The 25,901-nt window shown below is 42.8% G+C and overlaps 1 protein-coding gene across 1 annotated transcript in view; it reads left to right on the forward strand.

Moving 5' to 3' along the window:
• fam222a (family with sequence similarity 222 member A) overlaps positions 1-25,901 on the forward strand; it is a 52,857-nt gene that overhangs the window by 18,388 nt on the left and 8,568 nt on the right. The window contains exon 2 of the mRNA XM_037977173.1: positions 10,174-10,316. Within this exon, the coding sequence (XP_037833101.1) occupies positions 10,220-10,316 (97 nt within the window). The 5' untranslated portion in view covers positions 10,174-10,219. The remainder of the gene's footprint in view (positions 1-10,173; positions 10,317-25,901) is intronic.

The following is a 25,901-nucleotide window of genomic DNA, read 5'->3' on the forward strand; positions in this document are numbered from 1 at the left end:
CTAAGAAAAGAGTCAGATTATGAAGTTATTTTGTTGTGTAACTGGGGGTCAGAAATTTGCTGAGCTGAGACTCGATGTCGCCGACATATCAGCAGCTTCGTGCCAGGTAGCCTGCCTTTCACCCTTTTATCACCTGCCTCCAGCAAGGTGTCTGGAGTGGGTTTAAATTGCATTAATATGCAGGAATTTATAGATTGCCTCCCTTGGCATTTCTGTAGGGAGGGGAAGAGAGTATTACAGTCCCCATCTGCACTAATTACTAGGTCTTGGCAAGTGTTACCTGTCTCTTGTGAAGGACAAACCACGGCACCGAGTAATAACACACATACAGCAGAAGGAGCCGAAGAGACTTCAAGAAGAGAGACGTCTCAGAGGCCTGTTCATTTTTTATTTGATGCTCTGTCTGCCATAACAGATCTCTGCAAACATCAACAAATTAAATGACTTAAACCAAGTTCTTTCGTCTGAGACAGAAGAGCTAATAGATTTCACACCTGATTTTAGTAATAGTTTCTTGCAACCATTGTTGTTAAATTGTCTGCCTCTGGTGTGTCAGAAATGTTTCTTAGGGAGTGAATCTTGGTCATGAAGGGCTGCTTTGAAACCTGGAGAAGAAAGCAGATTTGATCTGCCAAATAAGTCACAAGAGCAATTAAAGGTATCAAAAATCCTAGAGAGGCGGGAGATAACATGCTCTGATCTCTTCCTTGACCTCACTTCTTAATTCTTTTTGTGCACTGGTCAAGTTCGCTGATAGCCTTTATCAGGCTGGTTTTAGCATTTATATCATCACAACCCCTTCTGACAATCCCTCAAACCCTGACGCCTACACTTTCCCTGTTAAAACAGCACAGAGATGAGTGTTTTAACTCTTAGTTTGCACTACAGGTAGCTCCCTATCTGCCAAGTTGACAGTTTTCAGTGGCAAATCTGCATGCGGTAATTCCTCAGCCTGCTGTGGGTTTCTCAAGTTTCTGCATTTGTCTGTCATCCTGTCAGAAAGACTTCTTGGATCAGTGCTGCACAAACATTTGCTTATGTTTGTGCCATCTGCGCCTTCCAGCCAGCAGGTGATTACCAACCGCAGGCTCACCTCCCACTCTGTCCAACTGGATTCCCTCTGCTTGCGTGGTCAGGGCCAGCTTCTAGAGGGAGAAGGATGACAACAGCTGGAGTAAAGGGACAGACTGCTGAGTCTCAGTGACAAAAACGACAGAAAGTAGAAAATCTGTAGAGGAAAATATCTGTTACCTTTCTCGGCTGACTTACTGTAGCTGTGGGCACTTGTGTCCTCTCTTTTTTAGCCCCTAATATTCATATATCAAATGAGATCAGTGTCAACATCTTAGCGATGCACTATTTGATTGCCTTTTGGGCTTCACAAACACTAATGCTATGCATGACTGACTATTGGCTCAGTGACGTCCTCCAGTGAAAGACAGCACAGTTGTCATTTGGACCGTCTCAGGTCATCCACGGGGTGCTGTTTGGGCTCAGCCTTGGGCAGATAAAAAAAAACCCACATGGTTTGAATTTAATTATATTCCATTGATTTATTGAACACCCATCAATAAACACACATTTCGAGTCAGGAGCATTTGGCACAAAAGGTTTTCTTTTTTGCCTTTTCCTTTTTTTTCTTGTAAGCCTATTTCATTCCATCAAAAACTGACATAAGCCTTTTCTTTGAAGTTCAGGAGCCAAACTGAGGAATGACAGCACAACAAACAATGAACAAAACACACACGTAAAGACAATGAACACGTTTTGAATATTCAAGCGAGGCAGTATAGAATGGGTAGTGGGGGGGAGAGAACCGTTGTTTTATTGTTGTTGTGTTTAAGCCATGAATGGATCTGTCTGGGACAATAAAGGATTGTGTCACGTTGGGATAAGAAATTTTGCAACATCAACAAGGCTTTACAAATGGTGTGTGATAAGGTTTTCAGCAAAAAATATCAATCTCAGCATGAAAATCAGAAAGCACAGCTTGTTTCTCACATCTGGGTGAAGTTAGTGCAGAGGGTTGGTGATTTATGTCTGATGTCCTTCGTGTGGAAAATGAATCGGAAACCAAAAAATAAGGAGAGAAAAAAAAAAGTGGCTTTGGTTTTAAAACCTGTGTAGTTTTGAGGTTGTGTTGTGTTCAATGTTGTTTCAGTGTGTCACTAATCAGCAGTTAATTATGATCTCCACTTTTGATCACAACTGATGCAGCTTTCTTGTACGACTACAAAAACAAAGGTTGTTGCAATAAGAGGAGATACGAATGCATTTCTCATGCGGTTGCTCAAACAAGCTGAAGTCATGCTCTTGTTGGTCAGTGTCCCTCGCTGCCAAGAGCTCAGAGACGTAGTCATGTTAGCATCTTAATTGCACCATGAAATAAATAGTGTGAACTGTTTCCCTGTGCAGTCGACAGAATCATTACCCTAAATTAAAGGCTGCAATGCTGTTCTGAACTTAAGAACATATTTTTTTTAAGTTTTATAAAAGTGATCAACAAGGGTTTTTTTTATTGAAAGCCTAAAAAATAGTTTTTGCTTGTTTCAAATACATTATAAATTTACAAGCAAGTTGCTGGCGCCTAGGAGACTTGACTTTAGTGGTGGCTCCATTTGTTCTTGTAAGGTGAGAGTTTGGAGTTCCAAGCTGGAAAAATCAAATCAAAAGCCTCTCTAAATCAGAATTATGACTTGGTTAGTCAGAGTTTTCTCACCAGCTCCAAGTAAAAATCCATTAAGGCTGCCTTGTGCATAAAAAGTGGCAATAGCTTCAGTAATTAACTTTATTTGCACTTCTGACAGTATCTCATTAAATCAGTCGCACACACGCCATACCTCTGTTCGACATGTTGCTACAAGGTTTGAGTAAATAAAAAAAATGTTATCATCTTGCATTGCTACTAATAATTAGCCTGGTCACTGAGCACAACAATTATAATCCAGGTAGTGTGTCCACTTGGAACTGGAAAACAATCAAATTGGGCATGACGCCAATTTGAGATCCGTCTTATGACTTCTGAAGTAAATGGAACATAGAATATGTTTCACTGTGACTGACCGATGTAAAAGGTTATTTTAAATACTTTTAGCTTACTGTACCTGCTGTTCTTTTCAACAACAAGGTGGATTTGAAAAGAGAAGTTTATAAAAATGTATGTAACTAAAATTAATTTCTCCTGAAAGCCGCAGGTTTTACTTCAAAGCATTGTGAACTCATTGCTTCCTAACACTACAACCATGATCTAGAATCCATATGATAGATATAGTAGCGGATCTCTATATGATTCTCTCTCTGTGAGTCACAGAGATCATCAGCTGCAGGAGATGATGCATTGTGTGTCTCTCGAGCTTGAGTGGCAATCCTTCTCAGTGTAGCGGAGCTCGTTAAGAATCGTGGGTGCAGGGGTCAGGTGGAAGGAGTAAGATGCATCGCTGGGGTGATCCAGCCTCTCTCTCATCAGAACTGACACTAAACCCAGCAAACGACCCAGTCATGTCCCGCATGTAGGCTGGTGTCTGTCATTTCTGCTGGAATTAATGGAGCTCTCTTGTGGTTGTAAATTTACTGACAGATCAACTCTGATTCACTCTAAGCTTTGCCTCAACATTTGCAGCCCAGGTAGCGAATAGAAACTTTGCTTTCGGGGCTTACCCCGCTCATTATTACACATGAACAACATCTGGTTTAAATGCAAACCTACAGCTCTGTTACTATAGATTTAATCGTTTTTATACTTTTAAATAAAAAAAAAATTAAGAAGTCAAGCTTTAACGGCTCATTGCTTTGTTATTTTTGAAAGGATTAACCAAACCCAGTAAAGCATTTATTTGCAAGAGTTGGCTGTGAAGTCAATTAGTGCTCATTTCTATTACAGGGTTGACATCAGTGTAGACAGGCGTGTTTTGATTAGAGATGACAGACGACTCACTGCTATTGGACTGCCAGACATTCCTCACCCTTCATCCCATGGGTGAAGCTATTGAAGCTGACTTGAATGTGGAAAGCTAGCAGATGAGTGTTTTTGCCAAGATGCCCTTCATCTACACTGAAACACATTATAAACGGCATTCTGGGCTGCATAAGCCCCCATAACAGTGACATGCTACTGTAAACTGCATGTATAATACTCAGCTGCCAATATGTTTTTCCAACACTGTATATCATGGCAGTAATGGCCAAACTGTAGGCTTTTTACACACAATGGCCTTTTGTTGTGCAGGTTATTTATCGTGCTGGTGTGAGGTTGCGCAGAGCTGGTGGGTGAGTGCATCCAGGGGCTTGTATTGTTAGGGAATCAGTGGCTCTTGTTTGTGGAGCTGGGAGGGTTTGTTAACAATGCCTGTTTTATGTCCCAGAGTGCGTGCTTGTTGGCAATCGTCCCCTCAGAGTTTTAGTTTGTGTGTGGTTTTTTTGTTGTTTGGTGCATGTGGATCGGGGTCGGCGAACATAACCCCTCTCATTGTGTGCCCCGTCCAAATAGAGCAGTTTTATATCAGGCACATGTGAGCATTAGTGTGTGGGTGTTTTGAATATACAGTATGAGTGCAAATTATTTAGCACTGGGGTGTGGAAAGTGCTGAGCCGAATGGGGGCTTTACTGCCCGTCCTTCCTAATGGAGGCTTTCACTCTCCATCCATTCATGTGACGGTATGGTGACGGAGAGGGGGGAGCCAGGGATTAACGGGTTAGAGGCAGTGCCTTGTTAAAGAAAAAGAAAGGGTTTGAGTGTGTCGATTGGATTAACTTGTTTGGGCTTATTAAGAGGGGAGACACAGCAGCTTGTTAAAAGCACTGCATGAGGCGTCCTATAGTGAGACGGCAGGGTCACCATTCAGTTAGGATGAAGCTCCGCCCCCTCACATTGTGGAGACTGTCAGCCAGGCTCCTAATGCTTGGACAAGGAGTTTCACGGAAGACTCCTAAACTAAGACTATCTGTAAGGGTGTAACCAGTGATTATCAGTTAATGAAGTTTTATTTAAGCTTTTTTATAATGATAAAGCATGTCTTTTTCTTTTATTATTCCGACTTAAAAATGTCTTTTTTGTAACTATGAAGGACTGATAATGCTAACTTGACTATGCAATGTTTTTTTATAAAAGTAAAATGTTAACAAAGACATATGACAGCTTTTTAATGCTTTATAAGGAAGAAATTAAGTGTAAAACATCAAAAGACGTCACACAAAACATTACAGTGGTTGTTGTGAGAATTAAATATTTTTTATGCAGTTTGTAGCCCTTTGTTTGAAGTGTGTTCTCAGTTTAATGAATCAGATAAATCTACCTTTTTGCCCTTCCCCAAGTCACAAAAAGAATTGGGACAACCCTACACCTTGGCAAGAACACACAAAAGGTAGGAATTGGGCTAAAGGGTAAGTGGAAGGGGTTAATTAAGACTTGGCCTTTAAATGATGTTGACGAAATTTGGTTAATATTTATTCGATTCCCTGTAATGCCTTGGTTGTAGCAAACAAAGGTTACTTTAGGCAAAAAAAAACTGTTTGCACCTTTCCGGAGTTACACTTCTGAAAAACTTCTTTCCTTATAGACAAAAAAAACCCACTTAACACCCTCTAACATTTGGCCGATATCCTCAGGACTGAGTCTGGGTTCAAATGACTGCAGTATTTCTGAGTATTTATCCCCTCCAACTGTGACAGTGAGAGAGGCAATGCATTTCTGTCAACGCAATAACATTTATGTGCTTTCTGAGGGCTAAGCACAACTTCAGCACAAGTTTTACAAACACATTTAAAGCAAAGGTATTGTACACAATCACTTCAGAATCAGTTAAAAACACACAAGTTTGATTTATTTTAATGTCTGCTAAGCAGCTAATGCCCCGTAGGCCCGACTCTTGTGGTCAAATCAAAAATAATAAGCTGTTTTTTTGTTTTGATTTGTTTTTTGTTTTTTACTAAGCTTGTGTCTGCCACAGTCTGTGATATAATCCAATGCCTTCCGTTGTTGTTATTGTAGCCTGCAAGGTTGTTCCTGTGAGCAATAATTGGAATATATAGCAACAGTGCGCTGAGCATAACCACACTGCTTCTGGGAATAAGAAAAGAGTCACTGGTTGTGTTAGAAGATGTAATATGTTTAAAAAGTCTGTATATACAGACTTATTTTGATAGGGGGGAAAAAGCAGACAGTGTAGGTGCTCTTATCCATGAAGTCACCAAATATAAGGTATGATTAAATAAATGATTACTGATTTTTTAAGCAGAATGTCTCTAATGAGCATATTTTTTTGTATAAAACTGAGCTGTTTAAACAAGAAAAACTAGTATTTGCATTGAAATGTTAAAGCTATTTTATCACACACAGCAGTACAGATGTGTTGTTTTTGTCCATTTTAAACCATGGATCCAAAAGTCCTTCAAAATGGGACCTACAGTGATAAACTAATTAACAATAGCTGACCAAATGCTATCTCGACCATTTTATTTCTTAACTGTTTTTACACTAAAGAAGCATTTCAGCTGGTACCAAAAAGGTTCTGAGGTTTAATAGCCATTGCTAAGTATCAGCTGCCATCGCCTGTCTTTCCCCTGAAACATGTGAAGCTTAATACACACATACACACACACACACACACACACACACCATTTATTCACCCATGACCACCCTGTTACACCCTGCGCTTGGCAGGATGCTTATTTGAGTAGACAGCTTTGGGCGCGGAGAGCCATCTACTCTGATCTCCTCTGCAGTTTAAGAACCTTTTAACTAAGAAATAGCCCTCTGCCAAGCCCACCGCCTCTTGATTCCGGCTTATTCGCTCATCTCATGGGACTGATCTTCCGCCCCCATTGCAAACCCTGCAGCAGAACGGGAAAGAGCCGATAGACATCCTGGCTTTTAGATATCCCTGCTCTGGTGTAATAGGAGACCTAGTGGATTTGATGTGTGAGTGAAGTGCAGGTGGTGTTTTTGAGCAGCGTGCAGGGCAGTGAGTGTGTGTGCTCACACACATACACACACATAGCCCAGCACCTTCACAGAGATTGACCTCGACAAGACGAGCTGTTTTCAGAGCAGCTGGGTGATGGGTCACAGGAGTTTGGTTTCGGAGATAATTTCCTGCCACTGATAGACATCTGCTAAGTAGCACAATAACCTAATAGGAGGAGATGAGGGGAAAGAGGGACATGACAAACAAGCCGAAGACTTGCTCCTTTTGCCTCGCTCTTAAAGGCAATAATAGGAGTAAATTGGTTCCTGAAATTGAATTGAAAAAAAGCCGGTCTCCTTTAGTGAAGTATAATGCCTCCGAATACATTTGGTGTGCAGCAAATGGAGAAAAATGGAGGGTAGTTACGCGATTGTCTTTCATTTCACAGAGAGGAAAACTGTAGCGGTATCCCCCCGTTAAGACTAGCTTTTAGTCTCAATCTACACCACGTGTCTGCTTCCCCTCTCTCAACCACTATCTTTGGACAAATGGACTGTGAGGATGGGCTCGTTGTGAAATTAGTATCCTCACAGAGAGAGAATACAGAGAAAGGATTATGTGAATAGTCAGTAATGAGCTCAAAGTACCAGTGTGTTTGGGCCAGGCCTGCCTGTGTGCGAGAGGAAATGGCACTGTGAGCGACCTCCTTTTTTTCTTTCCCTTCGATTTTTTTTTCACTGAGCACCTGGCGAGACATAGAGTGGTCCCTCTCTTCCATCTGCAACGTGGGAGCTTGTGTGTTAGCATGTGTATGTGAAAGAGAGTGGCTGAACTGTGGACTGTGGAGATTTAATTGACTTATATTTATCAGGGAGGTGCATTTTTAGTGCTTTTCTCACTGTCAGATTTGTGCTAAAAGTGTTGTTTTGTGCTGCTGGTGACAGGCTTTAAAAATACTCATGTGACTTTAAGTGTTAAGTGCATTGTACGAGCCTCAGGGTCTGAGGTCAAATGTAATGTCTTGAGGAAACTACTTCATGAAAAAAGGCTTTTTATGGGAGAAAGACTGAATTATTTGCAGGACTGATGCATTTCTGCAGCACCTGCTTCTGATCTTTAGCTATTCAACCCAGGAAAGTCTTTTAGCTATAATTACAGGGAAGGAAGATGTGTTTGTCTGTCATACTTCCTTTTCACGTTTGTCAATCCATCAATCACGAACTAAATGGTGGTAGTAAAAATTCACTGTCATAATCTTCTTTTAAAAGACAGCATTTTTGCAGGTAGCGTTATTTTTAAAAGAGAGTAAAAATCAAGTCCATTTTGCTTGGAAATATATTGAAAAATGTAACTCTCTACATTTTGGGGAGTTTATGTGAAATTCTGCATGTAAATTTCTTTGTAATATTATTCTCAAGGAATGCATTGGTTTCATTTTTTAGATGTTTCATTTTTTTGCCAGACTGTGTTGCATCTTCCCAGGAGTATAGGATAAATGCAATTTATTCAGTGAGCTTTTTCATTTAATGTGCATCTTTGATTTTCATGTTTACATTTTGTGCTTTATAAAGTAATACCATTTTAAAGTAGGTTTGAAAAAAAAAGAAAGTCCACCTTGGTCAGATAGTGCAGATACATTGCCTCATTTGTAAAGGATGTTTTGATTGAATGCTTCAATGATTAGTTTAAAATGTAGATGATTTTCAGATGTGTTTTACATTTCTATAGTCTATAAATGAGCCAAACAGGAGCTGATGCTTCTTACAACGCCATTAATTTATCCTGTAATCATCGCAATTGTTTTCTTTCATGATAAAATAATAATCTATGAAACTAAGTAATGGACTGATGGCAGGTGGCTAAATGTTCATTTAGTGATTCACTGAGAAAATAAATAAGAGTGGACTAGCCTGTGACAAACGCATGAGAAATCATTTTTCAATCTTCTGCCACGCATGCTGGCAGTGAAAGCTCAGATGAAATATTTGCCTCTGCTCTTTGTTTTAATATGGGAGGAGACTGGCTCAGATGGAAACAATAGTTGTTCGTACTGATGCGTTTTTAAAAGAAGAGAGAGTCATATACAGACAGAGCCAACATTAAGGTCACTATGCTTTTTTTTATTTTGTATTTTTTTACAACTATTATCAGTATCTATGCAGGTGAGCCTGAGCCTCTGCGATGTTCAGTACAGTAAAAGTATGCAGGGGTATGTGCTGAGTAAACAATGGAGGAGTGAATCTCGATCCTTATCATATAAAAAAACACTTTCTGGGCCTAAATTGTTGCTTCAGCTGCTCTCGTCTGTCACATAATCCAAGTAGAAGACTTTGTAATCAGTCATCATTGTGTTATGTGACACTGCTGTGTTCCTGATGAATGATACACTCTATGCTTTTTGATTGTAGAGGGTTCTTATTGAGGGCTTTTCTTTTATATGTATTCATATTTGTATCCAACTGTTTTTCCACTGGGACTGTGATGGGCTTTTTGAGGAGGGACCGGTATCCGCTGCCTTTCTGTTCCTGAGTGAAGGTGGCGAGGAGGAGGAGTGTTGGCGGTGGGGGGTGGGGGGTGTAGAGCTAGAGATTTATGGCCTAAAGGGAGATTGATTAGTGCCGTCACTAGCCCTGATGTACGGTTGGCAGTCTCCCCCTCCCAGCCCATCACATTTGCACACACACACACACACACACGCCAACTTGCAACTATACAGTTCAGCTACACATACATCCAGACACCGCTCAAGGCCCCCAGGCCTTTCCTGACAGTCCCCCAGAGCTGTTGCATGTTAAGTTGTAGCAGACAGACTGCTGTTTTCTCATTGCTACTTTTTTTTCTGTCCATAGATAACGCCATCAATCACCACATACACACTGCCCTGGAAAGAATGCGCCTCAGTGTGCCCGAGTGTTGCTATTTTCTGTGTGATTCTGTGGGTTTGTTTTGAGGATGGCTTCACAGACAGGAGATGCGGTTGAATGGCTGTGTGAATGTGCTGTTTGAAGCTGCAGAGTGACTGATCTGGACTGTGCTCTGCACCCGTGTCAACAGAGCTGCCCTGGTGCAGGTGTGTGTTTATCATTCAGCACACAGAGCTGAGAGGCAGGCAGCTGTACTCACGCTTTCCCAATTAAATCCCTGGCTGTAGCCCACAGCCAGCCCCTGACAGCCCACCGGACACAACCATGGAGCTTTGACCTCGTATCTGCCAACATAACTCACTTTTAACTTTCCTTCTTTTTTTATTTTGCTCTTTTTCTGATACAGGTTGGCCGCAGAACTCCCCCGGCTGTAGTACTGTGCCCACCTCGCCATGCTGGCCTGTCTGCAGAGGAGGCAGAACCCTCCACCCCAGCACCCCATGTGTGCCAGCAAGACCTTGGAGCCACCGCAAGTCCTTGGACGGAAATGTAAGTTACCAACATAAGAGAGCGATGGAGGTCAGCATTTCAGCTTGCATGAAGCTAAGCTATGAGAGAGGCCTGTGTTTGTTGTTTGTATTTAATCTTTTGCTCATGGTGAATGATAGAAATGGGTGGTGAACCCTGAATGTGAAGTAAAGGAAAATAGAGATTCCAGCTTCTATTGTTGCTGCATGTTCCCTCTCTGCTCTGTGGAATTCTCTGCAGTTTTGTACGCTTTGCACTTAGACCTTGGATTGCCGTGTTGTTTGGCTACTCATTGTGAGGGAGGCTGTTTAACTGTGCTGATTGTGCAGTCGTGACAGCAAAGCTGAACAGACACTGTTTAACGTGCCTCACTGGCCCCGGTGACCCTGAGGGTCTGTAAACATTTACAGTGTCTGGCCCTGGCTGTGCCGGCCGCATGTAAAGTGTGGCAGCTGCTGTATTTGTTCCCTGAGCACCATCCCCTGTCCACTCACAAAACTGTGTAAAAGGACAGAGAAGAGTCTGGGCTGGAAACTGTCACAGACCTTGCAGAACTAGCTCTAACCAGTTGGGATTAAAGAAAGCTACAGTACCAGGAAGGTGAATTTCGCCCTAACTTTGTTCGGGCTTTGAATAATCACCTTTTTGACAAGAAGAAAAAAGATTATTGTTCTGTTTTTTAACTCTCCTTGAGTGTATAATGGCTTTTGTTTACATGGCAGGCCTATGAACTCCTGCAAGCTGATTGAAAATCATGCTGATGCAAAGGGAGGCTGGAGCCTAGCAGTTTTAACCTAAGCTTACAGAGGCTTAGTGGGAAAAGCAGGGTCTCTGCTTCCCCATCCATCAGAGGAACATTGTATCAGGCCTGTAAACAGCCCAGTGAAAGCCTGTAAAGAGTGGCCCTTATTGTTGAAGAAATGAAGCTTTCATTCTCAGCTTCCGACTGGCCAATTAGCTACTTCTCGCACTTCACTTGCTTCTTACAGAGGCCAACAACAACAAGGTGACTGTGTTCGTCCTCAGATCTGGACTTGTTTTTCGTGCTTCGTGAGGATCCTCCATATGGAGCTGTGCATGAAAGAGAGAGGAGACACGAGAGATAAACAGAGCTCTGTGTGCATTTTCACGGCATAGCTCTTTATCTGAGCGGGGTTCAACCACGTTCACTAATGAGGTTTCAGAGAAAGGTGAAGTGAAAGGGGGATGGGGAGGAGGAGGGGGGGTGTTCAAAATAAAATTAGTAAAGGCAAAGATGGAGGGGAAAGAGAGAGAAATGGAGGAAATCCTCAGTAGTCCTCTTAATCGATTCCCCACTTCCAATTTCACAGGATTAGCCCACTTCCTCTCAAGGTCCTTTATTGAGGAGCAGCCAGTGGGAGTTAGGACTCAAATCAATAGAGAAAAAGAACAGTCTCCAGTCTTCCCTTTGCCCTCCTTCTTACTGACCCTCTCTACTCCACTACCGCTCTACTCCTCCACCTGTTAAACCCTTTGATTGAAGTACTACCACGGCAACTGAGTTGAGGTTCATAATGAGGATGTTTGGACATAATAGCCTCCCTTTTCTGTCCTTGGATGTGTGTGTGTGGGGGGGGGGAGGCTGGTGTTGGATTTCCACCACTGTGCAGCACTTGGCCTCAATAAGGTGATTGTTCGTCCAGGCCCAGAAGGGGTGCAGAAAAGCAGACAGTGGGTCTGGCTACAGACGTGGGCAAACTCAGGTCACCATGCTGAGCGGGTCCTCGTGGCTGATTGGTCATGCCCCATTTTTTTGCCAAAATGGAAGGTGGTTGTAGGTAAGGTGACCTGGCCACTCAGCAGGAGGTCAAAGCGAAGAATACGGCTTTCAAATGGACAGTGTCATTAGCATCTGCTGTATTTTACCCAATTCTTTTAGATGTGTGTTTGTGTGAGCACTCAGGTGGCAGAACAGTTGGAATGAGAGGGCGAGAAGGATTTAAAAAGAATGAAATAAATAAAACCCTGCATGCAGATGCTGAGTGGCTGCACAGTTCATTGATGCGACTCCCATTAAAAATCCCTCATACCCTCAATAAAAAAGGACTTAACTGGCTCTACCATCAGCTGGAAGCGCTCAGATCGGCTAGCCAGACAATCAATTTCCCCCGAGCGCACAGAGCTTAGCAGGAGAAACGGGAGGCGGAGAGCGGGATGTTTCCATTATCACAGCCCGCTCTGTGTCTGGGCTTCGGAGGGTGGGGTGATGTACTGAGGAGACGGGGGAGAGCAGGGGAGAGAAAGGAGGGAGCAGCAGAGAGTGAGATGGGGAGAGACAGACAAGTAGAGAAAAGACAGAAGCAGAAAGGGAGACAGAGAAGCTGGCTTTTCAGAAAAGCTATTGACCGCCTGCCCTTAAAAATATCATATTGAATTAGCCTCACAGGGGCAGCCTTTTGATATTTTTTTCTTTGGCTGTAGAATTAAAAGGAGTGTGGAGCATTACTTGAATTATAAATCATAGGCACTTGCTTTCACTGCACCCAAATTCCGCGCATATGTGGCTGCACTCTCCAGCACCAGCCCCTGTCATTTTTAATTAAATCCCCCCTTATGGGTGACATTTGCAGCTCTCCCCTCCTCCTCTTCATCCTCCCCTTCACGTCTCTCTACCGCTGCCCTAGATGGAGACATGAAAGGCAGAGACGGCAGCAGAGCCAGGGCTTCTCATAGTGTTGTGCCCCAGAGAGAGGGCACCCATCCAGACAGATGAGAGAGAAAGGCCCTGCAGCGACAGAGGGGGTGAATGGATGCCGCTGACCCCGGCCAGCATCATCCGGCGGCTCCCTCGCTTTTCACCCATCTCCCCCTTGTGACGATCATCCTCCGCTGTGTGCCAGAAGGTCCAGGAAGCAGGGGTGAACCTTAAATCAGTGCTCCTGCAGGGGAAAGAGAGGTGCAGCGGTCCAGTGATGAGTAACACTGAGGTGGCTGGACAGGAGGGCCCACCAGCCCCCACCTCCACGCTGCCTTCTTCTTGGCCCAGACAGCAATTACTCCGCCACATGTCAGCTAAAGAATAACAGGTCCAGAATCCTCCACTTGACTGGCTGATGGGGATATTTCTGCCTGGTTATTTTTCAGAGCTTCTTTTCAAATTCCTGCAGATTTTCATTTGTTTAATTCCTCAACATTTGTGCCAGGGTGACACTTTCTAAGCAGGCAACTGTCACACTGTATGTGCACATTTCACCCAGACCTATTGAAAATACTGCCCCTGTTAACCACACTGCTGCTCCAATATTTGTCTTGTAATGGGGCAGTCTTCAGGCTCCTTGTGTTTCTAATCCTAAGCAGAACCCTGGTGATTTAGCATACTCTTTTGTTACAATAACACCAATTACTCTAATTAAATCATGAACTATTCCATATTTGATTAAATCAATCACAGAGAAGTCAAACTCTGAAAATTAATTCTTTACCCAGGTGAATTCCAGTTTCCAATCAACTGGTGTGTGGATGAGAATTTGATCCTAAATCTGCCTTGTGGCGGAGACAAGCACACACACACACACACACACACACACACACACACACACACACACACACACACACACATATACACACCTGTAGCCATAACCCTCTGTGACAACAGCCTGGAGGCCCAGAGTGCCAATCAGCCAGGTGTAGATGAAAATTCCCACGGAGCCTGGTATCCCAGGTTCATGCCATGTCAGGCCAGGTTCAGCCCTCCCCCAGCTTGATCGACAGAGACAACTTGGCCTTGTCACACTCAGCCCTAGGACATGACACAGAGGTTCACCAGGGAATTGTAGTTTTCCTAATAGCCCTGTGCCTCTGCAGGCTGAGCTGCCAGAGCCATTAGTTTGCTTTGCTTTTAGCCGCTTCTCTTTCTAAACCGCTCCGCTATGTCGAGAGGTAATATGCTCAGGTAATGACCTCCAGTCACCTCTCCTCCACTGTTGTCTGGGACAGTGTGAGACATGACAGTAGAATTAGCTGGTCATATCAAATTGCAGCACAGCACTTCAATGGCTGCTATCTGGGGGAGAGAGAAAAAAAGAAATAACTTTAGAGAAGAGGGGAGAATTTTTCACTTGAATATTTAAGCGTGGTCACTGGCAGCTGCAGCAGAAATAACAACCTTTACCCTGATTGCCTCAGCACCCTGGAGGTGGGGGGCATGAAGTGGAACAGGGGGAGAAGGAATGGAGATGGTGAGGGAGAGCGAATCTGCATGTACTTGACCTTTTCCCACTGATTGAACCACCTCATTTCTGACTCCCATTTGGAATTCCACAGGAGGCTGTCATTATTCCACACTCTGAGGGAGGGAAGCAGAGGTCAGGAGGGTTTTTATGGTAAAAGGTGATTGACGGCTATCTGTTGTAGCCATAACTCCTTGTTTGAATGTCTACTTATGCAATGTCACTTGGGGGATTGCTGAAAAACCTTGTGGAATTTGTCTTTACACAGATTTCTAGCTTGTGAAATTCAGACTTTTAGAGTTTATTTTAGGGAGACAACCACATGATATTTGTTATATTAATCTTACCTCATGCAAATCACAGTCTCTTCTGTCATGTTGGCGTCTCAGTGCTGGCACACAGAGAATCATTTCCGGCTGATGGCAACCCATGGCGCCACGCCTTCCCTCTGCCCTCTGCCTTCTGCTGTGAACACAGGGGGCCAGGCAATCTTATTGCCTTGAGAGGTGAGCTTTGAGGAAGAGGAACTCTCTTGTAGTTTGGGTCACAGCGGGACTTGGGTTCAAAAGCAGGTTCCTCGTTCCAAAGCCTCAGAGCTGGCATTTGGGCATCCCAGGTGCAAGGCTTCACCACCCTCTGGTGTCGCCTGCCAGAGCGAGGGGGTGTGTTGGAGGAGCACGAGTACAAGGACCGTCTGTGGTCCCTTACTGTCCCACAGGAAATGACACACACGTTGTGTCTTTAAAGAGCCAAACTCTTCACAGTCCCATTGTGAGAGGTGATGAGGTGGTTGTTACTGACACAGCATTCAGTGTTTTTATGTTGCCACGTTCTGTATGTAAATTGTAATAAATTGTTTTGTTTCGGAAAAGTCTTTTTCTGTCTACTCACTCAATCCCAAAAGGAAGAGTGTGATTAAAAATTTGAGTTAAATGTCTGTTTTACCTGCACAGTTTCCATAACTGTAATTAACTTACTATACTATGTTATTAGTATACAACAAAAATGTTGTTTTTACATCTGAAACTTCATCCCAAGGGTTCAAAATAAGGTACTCATTTCTGATTTATGTTTACATTTGAACAAGTACATTTATTAAAACATCAAATAAAGAAAAAAATGCTAGAAAAAGACAAATCAAGAGGCAGAAGTGAAAGGCCCAGGTTCGGCATTGCTTACATGAGCGTCACAACATGATACACACCTTGGTGTCATATCTACAAAAACATTTCAGAAAATTGGACACAATTTAAGTTCCCCAAAGCATCAGCATATTTGCTACGAGAGGTCTCCTCTCTAAAGGTTTTTTTTATTTAAAAATGCACTAGAAGTTATATGTAAAGCAGAGCAGTCATGAACTTTTAAATCCATCACGTTCTTTGGCTTTTCAGTCTGCTCTAATAGAGAGAAGGGTTTGGCAGGAAAAGCATGAGAGTGCAAACTGACCACAGCATCATCGCTCCTGTGGGATATTTAACTGCAGTTTCTGTGGTTTGCTCTTCAGTTGCATTCTTATGCAGGGCCGGCATCTCCTCATATGCGGGCTGTGGCATTTTAGAAAATTGTTTAAGGTTTAGAGTTAATCTTTTACTGAGTTCTTCGCACAGGTTCAAACTTACTTCTGATGGTCCTCATGTCTTTCAAACATATTTCTCTTATTTTATGAAATTGCTTTTGTCCCTGTTATGTATTATTTAGTGACATGATGGTGAGTGTCCAACTTTGGTGTGACCCTAAAACTTTTCTGCTTGTCAGAAACCACAAAGCATCAAACCATGCAGTCGATCACTGAAGTCCCATCAGGCCACAGATTTCAGGTTGAACAGTGATTAAAAATAAAACACGCTGTTTCTATTAAAACCCTGCCTCGCTGACATTAAATCTTTCAAAATGTTGTTTCATCTTACAGAAAGTGAATCCTTTCTTGTGTCCCTGGATCCTCTTCATCTTCTCTTCTTTTCTCCCATCTTCTTTCCTCCGCTCGTTGGCGTGTGTTCTGCAGTGAAGTGCCTTGTTGTCTGTGCGGTGTTAAATATTAATTGGGAATCAGTGGAGGACTTGTCTCCTAAATGATAGAACAGAAGGGCCCAGGCTTGCCTCAGGCAGCCTGCAGGCGCCTTTCTTCTTCCATTTACCTGCAGGCCTGCGCACCAGCTCTTCCTCCAGTCTGACAGGCCTGCCCAGGCGCCTCCAGCCTCCCCTCATCTTTCCCACTCCCCCCTTCCTCCTCCTCCTCCTCCTCCTCTTCTTCTTTCTGCACTGGTTCCTTTTCTTATCTCTGTATGTGTTTGCTATCTTCACCTCTGGGATCTTTTACTCCAAACCTGTGTGTGTGTATGTGTGTGTGAGTGTTTGTGTTGTTGCTGTGTCCATTTGAGTTTGTGCATGGCTGAGAACAATGCTGGCTCTTGGCTCTACATGGATCCCTTTGAGAAAACAGTATCACAGCGTGGTGTATATTCTCCTAAAGACAGGACAAGGAGGGCTTGGCAGAAGTGTTACAGGTCAGGTTTTTTTTTCTCAGCTTTGTTTTCTGTGTTCCTCATCTCCTAATCTGTTTCCTCTTCCTGATGTTTCCACATAACCGACCTCACAGCCTGTCGTCTGAGTCCTGCTCTGTTCCTCTCTATCAGCTTTGTCATCAGGTGAAGTGTATAGAGACAAAACAACTGGCACCAGGAGTGTCTTTGTTGCTCTGGCTCGTTTGAACTTGTGGCTGACCTCAGTGGAAGGAGTTAATTAGGCTGTAGAGATTTGTTTTGAAAATTGAACCAGTCCTTCCTGATGTTTTAGTTTCACCCGGTATCTGTTTTCAACAGAGCGCAGCTTTTAAAAGAAAAAGGTTTGCTCGGGGTGCACGGTGAAGTGGTAGATGTAAAATGGAACAACGCAGGGAAGGAAGAGAGGCCAGCAGAGAGGCAGGGATATAAATGGAGTAGAGTAGGAGGTGGTGTTGACTTTGATGCCACAGGAATGAGTTCACAGGCTCGTGAGCACAGGCCTAATCGCACATGACAATATCGGCTGGTGTACCAGTCGCAGCACATAACCACCCCGCTGCGTGTGCTGACTCGGGATATTTGCTGTTAAAGCTCTGCTTTCTAGACCATGCTGTATGCACAATGAGGGTGGTGCAGGCAGGCCTGAGGGCTGCCTCATCACAGACGGCCCACAAACTAGGGGCTACATTCCCAAACCTATACAGAAGTATGCACTCCACTTGGCAACATTTCTTTAATGAACAGCAAGTTTGTGATGAATAGGCATGAGCGAGTATGAGATTCTGACTGTATAATAACCTTGAGCAAAAACACCACATTATCACATAGGTTGTCATCAGCTACTGATATTTGAAAGATCATGGGTGAAATTTTAATTTAATCACAAGTATTGAGGGTGAAATTAAATTTAATGTCAGCTAAAACACCGGAGAGCCAGTAACCATTTTGAAATGTGTTGTGAGTTTTTTTAAACAAATGTACACAAATGTGGAGGAACTAAGCAAAATAAACACCAGCTAAATGTAGTTATAGATCTAAATGTGCTTATTGTACTGAATATTACTAATTTTCTGTCTTTCTGCTCTTTGTAAAGTAACACTGGAGCCTGACAAGCTAATGTTAGCTGGTTATTGCCTGCAGGAGGCTGTTTATTTCACTGATATACATGCTAACTTTGGTAGCTTGTTGCAAATGTTTGTTTCAAACAGTGCTACCTTAAAGAATCAGGGAAAAAACTCAAATTGTCTTCACTTATGAACATTATATGATGTAAAAATGTAAATCTGTTGACACTGTTTTCAAACTGTGGCATACCATGTCACCGGAAACAAGCCATCTGATGACATTTTTTGTTGTTTATAATCTGTTATGCTGCCCATTCAGTCAAATACATAATTGCAAATGAAAAGAGCTTTGTGAAACTCTAGTTGAGGTTGTGTAAAATATTCCGGGTTAATTTTTTTTTTTTTTACGCCATTGATATTTATTTCTGTCGTTAACTGCCATGGGAACAAACACAGCTCGCTGTTTTTGTTTGGCCATTTTGTTTATGAAGTGCATTGATAGTAAAGAGGTAAACATGTTGCCCCAGTTTTTGTGTTTGTTGTTTGCATGGGTGTCCTACAAAGGGCCTGACATGGCTGCTGCTGTTGGCCTGCATTCTTCTGTGGCTTAGAGAGGACATAAACTGCCCATCGGTGTTGTGTTTGCCAGACTCAGTCGGATCATTAGTAATTAGCACGAGCAGTGATCTCCTCTGTCTGGTTCACTTTTGTGCTACATTTCTTTCACTAAACTTGCAGAAGACCAATATTAGGAGATGTCTGCCTGATTAGGTCTTTTTTTTTTTTTTTTTTTTTTGCCATTTTATGAGCTGTGTGTACAAAATGTCAGAGCTGATAATTATGCTTTATTTCCTCTGACGGGCCTTAGGTCTGCCCTGGTGCTGTCAGAGGTGTTAATGGGGCAGGAATGCAGGACGAGAGCTTTCCCACACTCCAAGTTTTCCTCTGCCGGGCGCGTTTGAGATGAGGCTCTGGGCCGGCCAGGAGCTGCTAATGCAGCCCGAGTGCAGACAAATGGAAAGTGACACTTGTGTGTGTAGAATGGTATTTGTGGTGACGCTTTGACTACAGATAATAAAGTGTTTGCCCTGAGGTGATTTCGCCCTGCAAGCACCCCAGATGAAACTCACTTACTCAGAGAGAGAGATGGAAGAGACAGAGAGAGGGTGGGGGGGATGAGAAGACAGGGGGGAGCACGAAGAAATAGACAGAGAGGAGGTGGTGAAGACGGTAAACAGCACAAGGATCCAAAGACGTGTGCGGGGAGACTCAACCATTGCTTTGGGGGATGGAGTGGTGGATTTTAGTGGGTCAGTTTTAGTTTTAGATTTAAAAAAAATCTTTATGTAGCTTAATTTGTATTTTTTTAAAAAAACATTTTCATTATTTATTGTTGACACATGGCAAACAACAAAGAATGGTTACCAATGTTTATGAAATAAAGAATGTCAGATTTATTTTAAGGGTAAATGTGTGCTTTTGCAGGATCCATGTGGGTGTGTGTGTGTGTGTGTGGGTGTGTGTAGGTCTGACTACCAGGCCATCTGTATAGAGGAGTCCTTCAGGATCAATCAGTTCTCAGTAATTTCCTCCACAGCCCGTAAAAGCCAGGTCTGTCTGGAAGGAGCATGCGGCTGCCACATCAAACCAGCTAATTAATTTTCATTGCTGGTTTCAGTTACATCTGGCTTTGGAGATAAATTCTAACGAGAAAATGTAAACATGACATTGTCTGTGTGCTAAAATATTTCACATTTCTTGAGCAGAAACCTTTAGAATAGAAACCCAATTAGGGGTTTTGAGTTGAAACAACGACTACTATTAATATTCACACATAAAAAAACTGTTTACAAGTCTATGAAAGTGAAGACAGATTGTGTTTTCCTGCTGTTCTGTTCTCATGTTATCTCTACCTGTAGACCTTATCTGTGTCTCAGTCTACTCCATTAACTGCACACGTGTACTGCGTCACTGCCGGCCAGCTAAATGACCTCGTGCTGCAGCGTCTGTGAGCAAGAAGCCCAAATTAGGCTCCCAGGTTGGAAGTTCTTCCATCTGCTCATGCAAAAAATAGTTTCAGTCTGGGATGAGACTGGCTTTAATGAAATGAAAGATCAGATTTGTGAGTTTTTGTCCAAGTTTCTTTTTTAATCTATTTTAATGAATAAATCCATTTTTGAAGCCGTGCCATGTCTGCTTGCCTGTGAGGGATCAGTGTGCAGATTGTTTTAACATTCTCATTATCCTCTTTGCTATTTGTGAAACACATTGGCAGGTTAAAAGCCCAATATGTGAGGCCCACCCTGTCGAAATGCAATGTCCAACTACTGCATTTATTTGGACTACATAGTGATTGTTCTGATAAAAATAGTAATTTTCTCATAATTGATTGTTTATTTGATTTAAAAATAGTAAAAAGGTTTTGTGAAGGCATATGTGGGGAACAAATTTTATTTCCACCGCTTTACAAAAACCGTGTTTGATGATTATGATGACACAAGCAGCCACTGAATTCAGAAGGCTCTATCCTCTGAGAAATCACAGCAGTTTGATTCTTATCTTTGCAATTATGGCTAGCAAAGGCCTGACAAATAATTGCCTGGATTTCCTTTTTTTCTCTCTCCTTGTGTTGTTGCACAGAAAATCAACCTTGAGATGAACAGAGGGAAATGAATGTTCCTAAAAATGGCTTTTCTGATATCAAGCAAGCAGCAGGGTTCCCTTTTCCCCTCACATGCACTTGAATTGATTAGTACTTTGGTTGAGGGCATATTCAACATGTCTGCCCCCTGCAAGGCTGCTCTACCCTGTTGGTGACTGGCTCATACACACGCTTCCCCTGCTCCCTCGCTCCTCAGGAAGCTCCTGTGGGGAGCTGAGGCTTTGATTGACTGACGGCTGAGTCCGCAGGACGCCTCTATTATTATCATCTCTACCTCGGTAGAGGGGCGGGGGTCTGCGTCCAGGGGGTCTGGCCCACAGCCCCTGCTTTGTGTGCCCAATAGTCAATTAGAGGCAGCGCACTGCCGGAGACGAGTGGGATGCAGGGTTAATTGCAGAGGACCAAACAGCTGGCTCTATCAGGGCCCATTGTGTTTGCAGCAGTTGTCACGGCAATTGAGGCCTGGCTGTAATCGCTGACTAATCAGCCCTGTGCCAGATGACACCTCCATTAGCACAAGGCAGGTATTGTTCAGGAGGCAAAGCTGCCTCTGGCCTCCCTCCTGCTTGCCCATCCTTTCTTACGGCCAGCCAACAGAGGTGGGGAGACCATGTCACAGACCCTGATCATAGTATCTTTAAGAAGGTAAACAAGAGCAACGGGACTTCAAGGAGCAATACAGCTCCGTCAGCCATGTTTTGACCAGTCTAACCTTTTCCACGCTCATGGATTCAGATGTAAAGGACTTCATTACTGATTTAGCTTTTAATTGATAAACTAAATACATTCACTACAATGAATGTATTCAAATGTTTGTTTGTTGTAAAATGTGAAATTAAAGTATGTAAAAAGAGATCTAAAAACCTCCCAGTCTCAGTTCCGAGTGGATTCTGTGCTGTGTGCAGCTATAAAGAACAAAAAATATAATTTCCCAGGGAAAAGAGGCACATGAGTGCAGTGATGACTTATTCAATAGTTTTTGTCTATTTCAGGGGAAATAGCTCCTAATCAGTGCTATGGAAGTCAAACAAAAGCTGACCCCATTTTTTTAACCTTCTGGTAATCTCTGCTTCTGTTGTTTGCCCTAACCTCTTCATAGACAGCTCTGTTTTGTTCGGCCAGAGTTAATGTGTATTACGCGCTCGTTGTTCTGTGAAAACTTAATTGCAGTTCAACCATACGGTCCTCTCCCTTCATCAAAACAAGCACTCTTCTCCCATCCTCGCTAGTGGTCAGAAGGGATCAAAGCGTGCAGTAAAAAGAAATACATGGGAAAACCCTGAGGGCTTTTTGATGTTTTAGAGCATTTCCTCCACTAAAAAAAAAACTTCTTCAAGTGGCTCATAATTTTAGAATACTTGGAACACTAATAAATGGTAGTGAGGGCATTTCAGACTTTTTACCTCTTCTTATTCATTTAAACTTCTAATTAAAATGCAAAGCATTCTCATGGTTCTCTGGATTTGGAGCTGCACTCTCACACAGCCTATGCCTCCCAATCTTCTCTCCTTTTTTCTCTCCCTCTCCTCGTCTATCACACCTGACTCCCTGCTCTCATGGTCTTTCTATCTGCCTTTGCTTCTTGTGATCAACACAATTTGACCTCTCACTTGGAAGAAGTGCACAGAATTTAATGGATTTTTTACAGTCTAATCTAACCAGTTCTCTCTTTATTGCCGTTTTGTACCCAGTGGACCTCATCTTTACCAGGCCTCCCCCCACTCCGCTGCCTCTTCCACCCTCGCACCAAGAAAATTAGTTCATCAGAATTCAAAATGTACTGCTGGCTAATTAAAGGAGTGTTAATTGAGTGTTCAGAATTGGGTACCCCTTTAACTAAATGCACACAGATCTGCGCACACACAAGCACACATGCAATCACAGTGACAGCACCGGGTACGCCAAGGACGTCGCGCTTGGGGAGTTTCATGCCAATCAAAAATGGAGAGAAAAGAAAGTGCCCATCCTCCCAAGAAAAATGAGATTTTTAGATCATATCGTGGCCTACTGCGGCTCAGGGCAGCTCTGCGCTGCCATGTTATCCAGTCACTGCTTTGCTATCTGTGTCTGACCGCTGGAGAGTGTAACACTGCACAGATAGCCTCTCTCACCGTGTGCATTGTGCTAATGAGGGGTGGCATTTAGAGATGTGCTGCTCTGACACATGGGCATTGTGTGCCAGGCACTGGGTGATTAAGGACGAAGGTCAACCCATTAATTGCCTCCCTGCCATCTCCGCTCCCCGGCGCGTGATCTCTAAGAACTAATGCATGTGTTTGCCTGAGCTTTTATCTAATCTCCAGTGCAGTTCAATCATATGCTTGGTTTGTTTACATTTCTTTCATGTGAAAGTTTTTTTTTTTTTTCCCCTTACTTATTGTAAGAAGCGGCGCTAGCCCAGGTTTCTCTGTTAATTCACTGTAAGCTGATTCATGTGCTTGTGAGTGCACATACCCTCCTGCTCTAAGGAAGGGAAAAGCATATTCTCCCATCCCCAGGGGAAATAATTAATCCTTACAAGGCTGTCGCATGTTGAAATGAAGCGAGTGTGAAGCATTTAGCCCAGGAGGCATTGCAGGCTGTCGCCCGCACAGGCACCTGTTGTTGTCCCTGCCCTACATTTCATGAGAGAGCGCTGAGCAGAGGATAACGACATGCTCCACTGATGGCAAATGAGACACACGAAAGCAGATGCAGATTTGTGTGTGTGTGTCTGTATTTGAATATTTATGCACATTTTCTTTCCTATTTTCATGCATTATCTTTGCATGCATGGCCATGCCAGAGAGTGTGCACAGGTGCAGGAAACCCCCTACCTTATAAAAGCTGAGGGTTCACACAAACGCTGGCTGCCTCTGAGGGTGTTTATCAGCCGGCACCATCTGTATGCTGCCGCTCACTGCTATGATCTACTGCAGTCTAAACCAATAAGTCACAGAGTGCCAGTCTAAAAAGAGACTCTCTCCTTTAACCTCCCTGTCTTCCCTTATAGACTTAAAGCTCTGGAGGAGAGAGATGTGCAGGCCCTGCACATCAAACACAGTGTCTATAACAGCTTGTGTATGAGAGTGAAATATGCTTTGGTTTGTGGCTATACTTACGGTAATCAACTTTGCTATAAAATTTATACCGTGGAACTTTTTAAAGAGGAAGCCGGAATCAGAAGCATCCAGATGCTCATTTGCCTCCACCTCCTCCTCTTCTTCCTTTATGCCTGTGGGTTCTAATAACCGGAAGCCTTTGTGGAGCTGAGATGGGTTTTGTAGGCCTGAAAGGCCTCTAATCCCTGTGGCCTGTGAAGTGTGAAGCCCTTTGATGCCAGGTTGGTGTGCCAAAGGCTCTGCCTATTGACAAACAAGGGCCAAGCTGGGAAAAGACGAAGGGAGAGGGCTGTCTTCTCTTTCTCAGAAAAAAACCCAGACTCGGGCATGGAAAATATAGGGCTCAGTCAGTGAGAAGGAATAGATTTAGCTACCCTTTAATGAATTTCCTGGCTTTTTTTTATAGTTTTTTTCCCCTCATGTGGCAGTAATTAGGTGGAATGATGGGCATATTGCATCTGGGGGCTTGTAGGGGCGGCAGGGCAGAAGCCCTTGATATGCCTGAAAGCCAAGTATCTTTCCTCATTTAGACCATGTGATGATCAAAGATGTTTTTTTTTTCTTTTTTGCCCTCATGTAAAGAAGATCAGAAAAAATGCTGCCATTCCATTTGCATGTGGACCCGCAATGTGCTTTGAAATGAGCATGTTTTTCTCTTCTGAGCAAATGAAATAAGTCTTCTGTCAGTTTTCCTCTGCTAGTCAGAACATCAAAGCAAATGACACTGCTGTCACGAGGGAAGCAGGGCTTTGCCTCACTGAGGGTAGTTAGATCTCAGATAGGTTGGCCTGCCACGCTCATACCAACCCATTAGGGCGTCACCCTGATTCTGACTGAAGCTAAGCCTCTGATGTTAGTGTGTTTTTACAGATTAAAAGACAAATTTGAAGTGTATGTTGTCCATCGGTGGAACCAACCTGACCAGTCTGCTGATAAATTTAGCTTAGGGTGTTCAGAGTCTTGCCTCTTTGCTGTTAAATTCCTAATTTATTTCTTTTATGATATGGATCTTGTAGATTTAATCATTTTCACAGTTGGGAACCCAAAGGGTTGTTGAAATGAACTCCCCATGATATCTGTAATGGGAGCGAAGAAATGAGAATTGTGACTACTTGGCTGTGGAGTTTCTTTAAAATGATTTTGCAATTGGAAAGGAAATGGACTGCGTCCCAGTCACAGCCTGCACCCCGCAGACACCTGAGGTAGTTGGGACATTTGCTGGCAGCACAAGTAGAACAGTTAATTTTTTTAGAATTTTGTTTGCTTTTGCATCAAAATATTTTTTTTTCAGAAGGCTGCAAGTCATTCGTGGCAGCTGATATATTGTTTGTAAATTGACTTATTTTCCCAGCCCCCCACGCTTTTTTTGTTACACTGAGCTAAGTAGCCATGAAATTGCCTGAATAATGTCGTTTAAATCCAATCTCACCACGGCCCCTCACCTCCATACCCAGCACCCAAACAATGACACATGGTGGGCTTTTTAGAAATTGCATTTTTCCTGTTTGCCACCTCATTTTACAACGGCCATGTGTTGGTTCATTGACCGAGGGCCGTCGTTGGTCTCACTCCCCACCTTCAGTAGTGGATTGGATTTTTGGAACTGGTTTGGACTCATACATTGAGCATTTATATCTGGGTACATTTAAAAAGCCAATGGTGGTAGCATGTATTCACCCTTTGTGTCATTTTATTATATTTTACACTTCAAAGTTAGGCATATATATATATATATATATATATATATATATATATATATATATATATATATATATATAATAAATGTACATAAAAGCTAATTGTATGCTACTCTTTGATTTTATTTATATCATTAAAAGCATACCCCTGGTAATTCTCATGCTTGTTTGTTTCTTAACATCTGTATATTTTTAAATGCAGTTTATTATATGTTAGTTTTAAATTCAAGTTTTCTATTTCAGACTTGACACATTTGGAAAAAAGCAACCCTTGAGCAGTCTTTACTGGGTTGTCTTTTAAAAATTTCACCTTAACCAAATTAGTAATTCCCCACTGACATTTATTAATTTTATTTTTATATTTTGTGAGGGCCTTTCTCTCTAGCAGTCT

Source organism: Kryptolebias marmoratus, linkage group LG1, assembly GCF_001649575.2.
Source record: "Kryptolebias marmoratus isolate JLee-2015 linkage group LG1, ASM164957v2, whole genome shotgun sequence".
In the NCBI taxonomy this organism is placed as follows: Eukaryota; Metazoa; Chordata; class Actinopteri; order Cyprinodontiformes; family Rivulidae; genus Kryptolebias; species Kryptolebias marmoratus.